We start from the raw sequence: 12,202 nt of genomic DNA, 5'->3' as shown, positions 1-12,202 counted from the left end.
TCTCTCTCATTGATGTTTCTAACTCTCTATCCCTCTCCCTTCCTCTCTGTAAAAAATCAATAAAATATATTTTTAAAAAATCAATGGAAAAAATATCCTCAGCTGAGGATTAACACCAAAGAATAAATAAAATAAAAAAAACACATTTAATGGCAGTCCATTATAACCATTTCCTTATCATTGAACATCAATATACTGTAATTTTAATTATAAATAACACTATAATTAGAAAAAATCTTTATCTCTGTTTTTCTCTTTTTAACTTCTCAGGGAAAGATCCTTAAAATTGAGATTATAAGAATAAAACATTTCACTCTAAAGGGCTCATGATACATAGTGCCAAAATGCTTACCAAGATGGCTACCCCAGCCCCCAATCCCGCTGTGGGTGGTGCGCTGGTCTCACACACCCTAGCCAGCACTGTTTCCTTTTGTTGGTCACTGCCAATTCTTTTGGTGAAAACCAGTATCTCATTTTTGTTTTCATTTCAAATTACTATATCAATGTAGCTCTAACTAGTGTATATATAATTCTATACCCTGCTTTTTTCATTCACCAACACTATTTTGTAAGCACTTTCCCATGATAATAGCTCTTGTAAGTATGTGTTTAACATTCCTTCAGATGAATGTACCTTAAATCACTTCTCATTCACTGAGTTGTACAGTTAGGACCCAATTTTTCATCTGAAAAAGGCTCATCTGAAGAAAGGCTCATAGATATAAGATCTTGGGTTAGGAACCAAGATAGTGGCACAGGTAAATGCCTGTACTAGCCACCTCCCACACCACATAAAAATTACAACTGATATACAGAACAACCATCATTCAGAACCACCTGAAATCTGGCTGAATGGAAGTCTGACAACTAGAGAAAGTAAAGAAGAAAGCACATGCCCTAGTTGGTTTGGCTCAGTGAATAGAGCATCAGCCTGCGGACTGAAGGGTCCCAGGTTCAATTCCAGTCAAGGGCACATGCCTGGGTTGCGGGCTCGATCTCCAGTAGAGGGTGTGCAGGAGGCAGCCGATCAATGATTCTCTTTCATCATTAATGATTCTATCTCTCTCCCTCTTCCTTCCTCTCTGAAATCAATAAAAATATATTAAAAAAAAAAAAAGGGAAGAAAGCACATCGAGACTGGTAGGAGGGGCGGAGGCACAAAACGGGCCGGTCCAGCACCCATGTGTGGCATTTTATTAATCTGAAGGGATATCTTCAAGGCCTCCCGTGAGAAGCAAGGGGTCCCAGCCCCACACCAGAACCCTAGCCCAGGGTTCCAGAGCTTGGAAGAGAAGTCCCAGTAACTTTGAACTGTAAAACCAGAGGGGATTGTGGCTGAGTGACATGCAAACTGCTGGAGTCCCAGGTGTTCCCCTTAAAGGGCCCTTGCACAAACTTACTAGTACACCACCCCACTTCCTCTGAGCTCCAGTGCCGGGCGGCTGCTTTTGGGGAATCCAGGGACATATGGAGAGGAACTGGACTATCTGGCACCGGGGCAGGAACTTGGGGGTGACTTTTTCCCAGACAGGGGTAAATCTTAAAAGCAACAAGAGAAAAGCAGTTAGTTACCTACAAGGGAGTGCCCATATGATTGTCAGCTGATTTCTCAACAGAAACTTTGCAGGCCAGAAGGGAGTGGCAAGAAATAGTCAAAGTGATGAATAAACAGCAAGGACCTACATCCAAGATTACTCTACCCAGAAAAGGCTATCATTTAGAATTGAAAATCAGATAAAGAGTTTCTTTTTTTAAAAAATATATTTCTTTATTGATTTCAGAGAGGAAGGAAGAGGGAGAGAGAGATAGAAACATCCGTGATGAGAGAGAATCATCGATTAGCTCACCCCCCACCGGGGATCGAGCCTGCAACCTGGGCATGTGCCCTCGGCCGGAATCGAACCTGGGACCCTTCAGTCCGCAGGCCGACACTCTATCCACTGAGCCAAACCGGCTAAGGCCAGATAAAGAGTTTCAAAGAAGAAGAAGAAGAGGAAGGAGGAGGAGGAGGAGGAGGAGGAGGAGGAAGAGGAGAGAAAATAAAGAAAGAGGAAGAAGGGAGGAGGAAGAAGGGAGGAGGAGGAAGAGAAAGATTAAAATAAACAATAAAATGGCAATAAATATATATACTAGTATATCAACAATTCAATATAAAAATCAAATGAATAAGAAATGTAATGAACAAAATAAACTGATGAATAAAATAGAATCAGAGGCATGGAAAAATGGAACAACTGATGAATCTCAGAGGGAAGGGGTGAGGGGGTGTGTGGGAAGAGATTAACCAAAAGATCTTTATATATATCGGAGAGGAAGTTAGAGGGAGAGACAGATAGAAACCAATGATGAGAGAGAATCACTGATGGGCTGCCTCCTGTACACCCCCTACTGGGGATCGAGCCTGTAACCCAGGCATGTGCCCTGATGGAATCGAACTGTGACCTCGGGTTCATAGGTTGACACTTAACCACTGAGCCACGCTGGCCAGGCTAACCAAATATCTTATAGCATATTTATATTACCTATGGACACAGATAATAGGGTGGTCAAGGCCTGGGGTATGGTAGGGACCAGGTGGAGGGTGCCAATGGGAGGAAAAAAAGGTGACATCTGTAATACTCTCAACAATAAAGATTTTTAAAAAAGTGAAGGCTCATAACCTTATTCCCCATATTTTATTTTATTAAAAAAATATATTTTTTATTTCAGAGAGGAAGGGGGAGGGATAAAGAGATAGAAACATCAATGATGAGAGAGAATCACTGACCAGCTGCCTCCTGCATGCTCCACACTGGGGATCAAGCCTGAAACCTGGGCATATGCCCTGACCAAGAATTGAACCCTGACCTCCTGGTTCATAGGGTGATGCTCAACCACTGAGCCGTACCGGCTGGGCTTATTCACCATAGTTTAGATCAGTGGTCGGCAAACTCATTAGTCAACAGAGCCAAATATCAACAGTACTTCTTCAAAATAGACTCGCCCAGGCCGAAAACTGACTTCTGCGCATGGGCCACGAAGTTTCAATCGCACTGTACGTGCATGCCCGCACGTGGTATTTTATGGAAGAGCCACACTCAAGGGGCCAAAGAGCCAAATGTGGCTTGCGAGCCGCAGTTTGCCGACCACAGGTAGATGACTTCATCAGGGTCAATTCTCAGGAGCGGGAGCACAGGTGAAAGGCTTTTTGGTATTAATAGTGCAGTGGTACCTTAAAAATTCCTATCACAGTGTGACTCCTGCCAGACAGAGGGCTCTGCGGACAGGACCACACCACACTACCTCTACCTCCCTCAGCCCCCAACCCCAGCTGTCCAGGAGTCTATTTTTAATTACCCCCCATTGAATTCCTTTACTTAAGCATATCGTACCCTTACCAGACACAAAGCCATGGAAAGCTAAAGGGCTATGACATGCCCACAGTAGCAGTGTGAGGGGCCTGGTAGCAAAGCACACACTAACAATAAAGGGAGAGGTATTGGCAAGTGTTTTGTCTGTTTGCCAACTTAAAACAGAAATTAAATCAATATTACTTTTCTAGAATATACATGTGTTCAGAGGGAAAAGATTAAACCATGAACCAACCAATAAATCACCTAAGTTTTTAGTTCAAAGACATAAACACAATAATGATCTCAGAGATCAAAGCAAACAGCTCTTTAGGAGAAAGCCAGGTGACTGAAGGGTAGTCTAATAAAAGCATAATATGCTTCTATAATAATAAAAATGTAATATGCTAATTAGAACATACGTCTTTCCGGATGAAGCCGGGGCTGCGAGGGAAGTCTGGGTCCCAGGTGCCAGAGGGAATCCGGTGCTGGCAGCTGGGGAAGGAAGGCCTACTCTTGCAGAATTTCATGCATGGGGCCTCTAGAATGGATATAATTGGAAACTACTTCCACTGCTCTCATCTACTAAATGGCTCCGGAGAGGAACTCACACCACCAGGCCAACAGTTTTCTCTGACAACTAGAGTAAGTAGCACAAGGTCCTTCCTGCTCTCCCCTGTGGGTTCTGTGGCCAGCAGTGGGCCTGGCATTGTGGAGGAGAATCCAATTTAGTTTTAAAAACATTTCCTATTTTTATGGGCCATGTTTCTATTTGCTGACCATGTACCCAACTTCAGCTTCCTTTTATACATTTCAAAATACAGCAAACCCTCTATTTTGCGGAACTTGATTTAACAGACTTCGAATTTAACGGACAGAATTTCTGGTCCGTATGTCATATGTGAAAATTAACACCGTTAATTTAAAAATGCTTTTAACCAAGATTTGCTTATAATTAAATCGACAGATTATTTTTCGTATTATTTTTAACAAATTTTAGCGAACAGGCCATATGTAGAAAAAAAACACTTAAGTAATTTTGCCAACATAAATATTACATACCTACAACTATAGCCAACTACATATTACATCCAAGAGTCACTGCTGATAAACAGTGTTTGGTGAATGATTAGCAGATGATCATAATGATCTGATCATACTGCATCTCGAGGTAACTGGTTCTGTTGTGTGGCGTGACTTTCTGTAGCAGTTTTTTGTTGTTGTTAATCCTCACCTGAGGATTTCTTTTATCCTCACCTGAAGATACTTTTCCCATTTATTTCTAGAGAGAGAGATGGAAAGGAGGGAGGAGGGGGAAAGAGAAAGAAACATCGACATGAGAGGGATACATTGATTGGCTGCCTCTTCCATGCAGCCTGACCAGAGCTGGGAAACCTGCAACTGAGGCACATGCCCTTGACCGGGTGTCAAACCCTAGACCCTTTGGTGCACAGGTCGATGCTCTAACCACTGAAACACCAGCCAGGGCCCGAGGATATTTTTCCCATCGATTTTTAGAGAGAGTGGGAGGTAGGGAGGGAAAGTGGGAGAGGGGGAGGTAGAGAGGGGAGAGTGAGGCGGGGAGAGAGGGGGAGAGAGAAAAACATCAAGGTGAAAGAAATTCATCAATTGGCTGCTTCCTGTAAGAACCCAGACTGGGACTTGGGATTGAGTCTGCAACCCAGGTACCTGCTCTTGTCCAGGAATCAAACTTGAGACCCTTTGGAACACAGGATGATGCTCTAATCGCTGAGCCACACCTTCCAGGGTTTTGCAGCAGTTTCAAGCCCTGCTGCCGGATGTTTGACTTGCACTAAGCCATGCCCCAGCCACGTGAATTTGTTTACTCAAGGTGACTAGTCAATGGACACATTTACTGGGCCTAGTCAGTATAAATGTAAAATTACTGTAATACACACAGAAAACTTTTCTGTGAAATTAAACTTTTCATACATACTTAATTTTAATTACACCAATGTGTTTACTAGTATATAAGTAAAAACAGGTTAACTTATTTGCCAATTTTTTAATATATGCCTTTGGAAAATCTACTTTATTATATAACAGACGTACAGCTTTAGCAGACACCACTTCGCCCCAATTAGTCTGTTATATTGAGGTTTTACTGTGCTTTCACAAGTTCAAAAATAGACATGCTTGTTTTATTAAATATGCCCTCCTATTGCCCAGCTGGCATGGCTCAGTGGTTGAGCGTCGACCTATGAACCAGGAGGTTATGGTTCGATTCCCAGCCAGGGCAAATACCTGGGCTGCCAGGCTTGATCCCCAGCAGGGGCATGCAGGAGGCAGCCAATCAACGATTCTCTCTCATTATTGATGTTTCTATCTTTCTCTCCCTCTCCATTCCTCTCTGAAGTCAGTCAATCTATCTATTGTGGGAAGCCGCCCATTGTCTTCACTAGCAAAGAGGTGTGGATAAGGAACCTGGAAGGCTGGTGACCCTTGAGCCCTGGCAAAGGTCAGAGCTATGCACCCACTGTTTAGTCAAGACAATGGTAGCTGAAGCAACTCCCCGCCCCCCCCCAGATAGTCATGTAAATCCTTACTGATAAGATTGTCTGTCTGTTACTGGAAATTGCCTGCCTAAGGGCTATAGGTGTATCCCAAATTGAATAAAAGGATGGCAAGGCCTGAGCCCAACTGGAGTCCTTCCTCTTGGGATGGGCTCCTGCCTGGCTCCCCAATTTCCAAATTATTATTTCTTGTCTCATCTTTGTCATTTGCACGCGGCCCCTTCTCCAGAGCCCGAACCCTGAACCACGCGGGACATGGGACATACTCTATCTATCTATCTATCTATCTATCTATTTATCTAAGGCTGAGTGTCTGTCTGTCCGACCCGTAGCTATGACGCGCACTGATTACCAGGGGGCAGATGCTCAATGCAGGGGCTGCCATGATGTGTACTGGCCATTTAAAAATAAACGGCACCATGGACCTGGCACCGACAAACCAACACTCAGCTTCCCCCAAATGGGACACAGGCCCTGCCCCCACTTCAGTTTGCCCACGGCTGCTCTAGACAGAGTAGGAATATTCCTACCTGAACCCGTTTTCAGACATGGTCAGTTATATGTTGCTTTCTCTTGAGTTTGAAGAGTGTGTGACGTTAATGTTAAAGTTGCAAATACTTTATCACGGGAAATTAGTCAAGCACTCTGAAAGTGTTTTTACTCTTAATGTGGTATACAGGGAGATATTAGAATAAGTTTAATAAATTTATCAGTCATTGTTTTTATCAATGTTTTTATATCATGTTTTTATTGTTTTTATGTCATGTCTTTGTTGTTGTTATATCATGTTATTATTTATTAATCAATTTATATATTATTTTCATATACATTTTACTAATTTTCTTTCATCTCTGACACTTCTATTATAGAGAAAGGGTGAACAGCGATATTAAAATATTTCTTCCAATTAATTTCCTTTCAATGTGCACGAATCTGTGCACCAGGCCACTAGTGTGTGTGTGTGTGTGTGTGTGTGTATTTTTTTAAAGAAGATAGATAAATAGGAGGATATATTTTTTAATTGATTTCAGAGAGGAAGGGAGAGGGAGAGAGAGAAACATCAATGATGAGAGAAAATCATTGATCGTCTGCCTCCTGCATGCCCCACACTAGGAGATCGAGCCCACCACCCAGGCATGTGCCCTGGCCAGGAATCGAACCATGACCTCCTGGTTCATAGGTTGATGCTCAACCACTCAGCCATGCCGGCCAGGCAATTATTTCTCTCCTTATCAGGCGCTTGTTTCTGGTTCTGAGTAACACCTGTGCTGCGGCAAGGGCAGCTGTGGGGAGCTCTTTGGAGGCATCTGGGATGACTTACCAATGTTAACTGAGTCCTCCCAGTCTTCCAGCACCTCCGTGACAATGAGCACATAGACATACGTTCTGTGCTTCCTCTCCTGGTTCTGAGGGCAAAGGGAGGAGGACAGAGGAAGAGTTACTCCTTACAGAGCTGAGATGACTTATGCGAAGTGCACTCTCACACTATGTCCAGAGAGGTTAGACACAGGATTCCTTTTACTTTTTATTGTCCTACAGTCAAACATGAACGAGTGCCAGATGAACTATTTGAAAGCGGCCACTTGCATTTGAAGGTAAGCTCCTTGGCTGGGTTTCTAAAGCCAAGACTTTACTCTCTTTTTTCCTTCCCTTCCCTTAAGTGCAACTTCATGTAAATGCTGTGAACAGGAAGGTCATGACCTCTCAAGAAAAAGGCACCAAGTAAATTTAGGTAGCTGGGCACCAGAAAGAAAAGAGACTGTGGATGGGCAGGGCCTCATCAGTGCAAGCCAGTGATCATCTCTTTTCCTACTAACCTCTTTATTCCCTGACTTCTCACTTCCCTTCACCTCCTCCAAATCTCTACCCCAGTAGATTTCCTTGTTTCTCTCTCTTTTGCTATAGCTGCTTAATCTTCCATTTTCCCTCTGTCTTCTCTACACTTATCTACCCCCTCATATCTTAGGAGGAAAGGTAGAGAGATAGAGATGGGGATAAACAATACTTACAAATAATATTCTAGCTCTTGGAGGAGACAAAGACTACAATGGACTGAATATTTATGCCCCCACCCCTCGATTTATATGGTGAAATCACATTCCCCAATGTGATGGTTTCGAGGTGGGGCCTTTGCGGCTGACCCTCAGGAATGGAATTAGTGCCCTTATAACAGAGACCTAGAGAGCAACCTTTCGTTTTCCACCACATGAGGACAGAAACAGCCATCAATGAAGCAGGAAGCAGGTGCTCAACCAGACACTGAATCTGCTAGTGCCTTGATCTTCCACTTACAGCCTCCAGAATTATGAAAAATCAATTTCTATTATTAATAAGCCACTTAGTTTATGATATTTTGTTCAGCATCTTGAATGGACTAAGACAAAGATATATTTGGTTATTAATACGATACCAAATGTACCAAAGATTTTAACAGACTTACCTCAAAAATTCCAACTAATCTTCCCAATGTCCCTTTTACTCCAGCCTGAAAAGTGGGAAAAAAATTAACATTGATGTTGTTTATATTGCTGTCTCATTCTGATTCTTCTGAGCAGTTTTGTAAAATAGAAATGAAAAACAAAAGGACACATTTTGGTGGGAGTCACACCAGTGTTTCATGTGTCACTGACAAGAGCATGTCGTCTCCTCCCAGGCTCTCCCCACACTGCAAAGCTGGCCAAACAGAGCAGATAATCAAGGCCACGGATTACTTCACTCATTTATTCATTTGTTCAACAAATGCACACTGAATGCCTAATATGAGTCAGATAACACCATGTACCAGGGATACAGTGATGAACAGGCTAGAACAAAAGGGCAAGGCCCTTATCTGACTTGTTCTTGGATGTCTATGTACAGTGTGCCCAGGACAGAGCTCAGCACCCGGCAGGAGTTCAGCAAAACTAAGTCAACAAAAACATACACCTGGTCATTGTGCCAGTGACAGGTACTGACAGAGATGCACAGAGCAATGTGAAGGTCAGAAAGGGATGAGGAGAGCGACAACTTCATCCAGTGGTTAGGCATTTGAGTATATACTCTCTATCTCTGATTATTTTATTTACTTATATATTTTTAAGATCTGTATCTTTCTAATGTATTATTCAATCTATTCCAATTTACTACTTTTATTTTAAGCTGTATCCGGGCTAGAGTTATCCTATCTATAGTCTGCAATTTAGTTGATATTTTTAATTTCTACATGTTCTTTACATATCTATCTGTCTCCATTACATACGATTTTGTTTCCATGTTTTGTTCTTTTAAAATAGAAGCTATTCCTTTATTTATTTCTTGATCATCTGAATATGTTTCAGTTCTCGGTCAGGCCATGCTACAAAATTCATTGAATCGGAAGTGCATTCATGTTCCAGCTGGTGAAGGCGTACTTGTGAGGGGCTCTCACCAGGTCTTGACCTTTAGGGCTCCTGCTCCAAGGTGACCTGTGAATGCTGCAGACAGAGCCACGGAGTCAGAGGCGGGTTGGCTCCATCCTTCATGTGCACTGCATCTGTGTCCTCTCCCTACCTAGGTCCACATCTTTCTAAGTCTCAGCTCCTGGTGTCCTTCCCATCAGGCACCTGGGCCCCACTCCAAGGGTCCAGGCTGCATTCTACGGTGCCACTCTGTTTCTGATCTATGGAGGATTACTTCATTCATTCATTCATTCATTCATTCAACAAATACACACTGAATGCCTAATCTGAGCCAGATAACACTTTGCTCTTGAGCCAGACTATGACTTTTTAGCTTTTGCTTTTTATATCTGTCTCACAGGTCACCTTGGAGCAGGAGCCCTAAAGGTCAAGACCCGGTGAAAGTCCCCTCACAAGTACGTCTTCATCAACTGGAACATGAATGCACTTCCGAGTCAATGAATTTTGTAGCATGGCCTGACAAAGAACTGAAACATATTCAGATGATCAAGAAATAAATAAAGGAATAGCTTCTATTTTAAAAGAACAAAACATGGAAACAAAATCGTATGTAATGGAGACAGATATGTAAAGGGTCAAAGGTGAGGGAAAGATGAACCCCTGGAAATGCCACGGAATGCTCTAACTTGTTTTCTATTACTACTACCTTCTTTGTATAATGACCTAAAAATTAAGTCAAAAATATTTTCTAAACACAATACAGGTGCTCAGTAACTTTGTACAGAATGAACAAAAATTTAAACTAAGTGCTCTAAAAGTTTTTTTTGTTTTATTAATCTTCACCCAAGGATACTTTTCCATTGATCTTTAGAGAGAGTGGAAGGGAGGGGGAGAGACAGAGAGAGAGAGAGAAACATTGATGTGAGAGAGACACGTGCGTAACGACCAGGGCCAGGGATCAATCCTGCAACCAAGGTACGTGCCCTTGATCAGAATCGGACCCAAGACCCTTCAATTGTCGGGCTGACACCCTATCCACTGTCCACTGAGCCAAATCTGCTAGGGCTACTCTAAAAGTTTTAAGAGATATTGAATAGAAGCAAAAGAAGCCAATTTAAAGGCCTCGATGCCTAAATGAACTATATTTTAAAATTAATTTTTGCTAATTATCTGTCAAGGAATTCCATTCCTTTCTCTTGCCAACATGCCTGTTTCTTTTCCTAGTCTTTTCCACATCCAATCTTGTCCCCATACGGCTTTCAGTCTACTTGAATGGAAATGTCTACCTTTTCTTCTTTAAATTGCTTCTCTACAGTTTCAGAAATAACTGCACTTTCACAGCCAGCTAAGGCCAGCTAGATTGTACTTCATGAATTAAGCAGTGAAGCAGCCTGAACAACTGGGACAAGCTGGCACAGCAGCATGAGCTGGGAAGCCAATTCTGTCCTCTGATCCAGGCAGCCCAAGCCCACTCACATGCGTTCCCCTCACCTGGTCACAGGAATGCACTGACAGGGCCAGGGAGTAGAGCTGTCAGGGTTGGGATGAGGGGGAGGTAAAGAAAAATCCATAGAGGTTCAAAGAGGCCATCATTTTTTTCTTCTAGAAAGTGGAGAAAGAGTTCTCTTTAGCAGTTATTGTGCAATTAATTTTTTTTGTTAATTCTCACCCGAGGATATTGACAGCTTGGCTTTATCTGGGGGGGGGGGGGAGAAGGGGGGGGGGGGGGAGAGAGAGAGAGAGAGAGAGAGAGAGAGAGAGAGAGAGAGAGATATGAGAGAAACACAGCTACTGGTTGCATCTTGCATGTGCCCCAATTGGGGCTGACCAGGGCAGAATCAAACTTGCAACCCAGGTACATATCCTTGACTGGGAATCAACCCTCCACCCCTCCGTGCGTGGGCTGACACTTGGAACCACTGAGCATGATCCCATGCACCCTGACCAGGTCACATGTCCGGTTGCAGGCTCCACCCCCAGTATCGGGCGTGAAGGAGGCAGCTAATTGATGGTCCTCTCTCTTCAATGTTTCTCTCTCTTCCTCCCCTCTCTCTAAAATCAATAAAAACGTATTAAAAATGTTTTTTATCTTAAAAACCCCAAAAGTTTAGAAAATGGTCTTCAAATTTTAAGGGCACAAATCAACTTCATATTATGACAATTCAATATAATTTAAAAATTTTGTTTAATAGTAATTTCTGCATTCAGCATCAACATAGAACCTGGATTTACTCTGTTAGGCGCAGTTGGGAAAAATATAAAAGGATTTTCCTTTATAAAATTTATGCACTCACAAAACCTAGAGTAAGTCAAACCATACTGCCATCTGTACACTGAAATTTCAGTGGCTTTCACTTCTCATTAATGTTCAAGTTGTAGAAACTAACGGTAGTTTTATTTGTTTCTTAGTGTTTCTTTCGAGTTTTATATTAACACTTAGGGGATCTACTTGTATAAATTCTACCTAAGGTGATCCTACCAATGATTCTATAGTAAAAAGCCAAGAAATATTCCTCTATTTACGTTGTTATTTATTTTTATTTAAATAAAAAATATTTTTTATTGATTTCAGAAAGCAAGGGAGAGAGAGAGAGAGAAACATCAATGATGAGAGAGAATCATTGATCAGCTGCCTCCTACAGGCCTCACACTGGGGATGGAATCTGCAATCTGGGCATGTGCTCTGACTGGGAATTGAACCCTGACCTCCTGGTTCAAAGGTCGACACTCAACCACTAAGCCACACTAGGCTGGGCTATTTACCAGTTTTTAAAATTGAGCCTTAGGCCTGGCCTTGGTGTCTCCATGGTTGAGCATCGACCTTTGAACCACAAGGTCACGGTTCAATTCCCAGTCAGGGCCAGGAGGCAGATAATCAATGATTCTCATTACTGATGTTTCTCCCTCTCTCCCTCTCCTTCCCTCTCTGAAATCAGTAAAAATGTATTTAAAAATGTAAATA

At 42.4% G+C, this 12,202-nt stretch overlaps 1 protein-coding gene across 1 annotated transcript in view; it reads right to left on the bottom strand.

The window, feature by feature from the left end:
- Nucleotides 1-12,202, bottom strand: part of NUDT3 (nudix (nucleoside diphosphate linked moiety X)-type motif 3) — a 56,450-nt gene that overhangs the window by 9,979 nt on the left and 34,269 nt on the right. The window contains exons 3-4 of the mRNA XM_014529612.1: nt 8,304-8,348; nt 7,185-7,269 (exon numbers count right to left, since the gene is read on the bottom strand). Of these exons, the coding sequence (XP_014385098.1) occupies nt 7,185-7,269; nt 8,304-8,348 (130 nt within the window). The remainder of the gene's footprint in view (nt 1-7,184; nt 7,270-8,303; nt 8,349-12,202) is intronic.

This window comes from Myotis brandtii, unplaced genomic scaffold, assembly GCF_000412655.1.
Source record: "Myotis brandtii unplaced genomic scaffold, ASM41265v1 scaffold687, whole genome shotgun sequence".
Classification (NCBI taxonomy): Eukaryota; Metazoa; Chordata; class Mammalia; order Chiroptera; family Vespertilionidae; genus Myotis; species Myotis brandtii.
The sequence above is the reverse complement of the archived record's forward strand: the minus strand, read 5'-3'. Positions and strand labels throughout refer to the sequence as shown.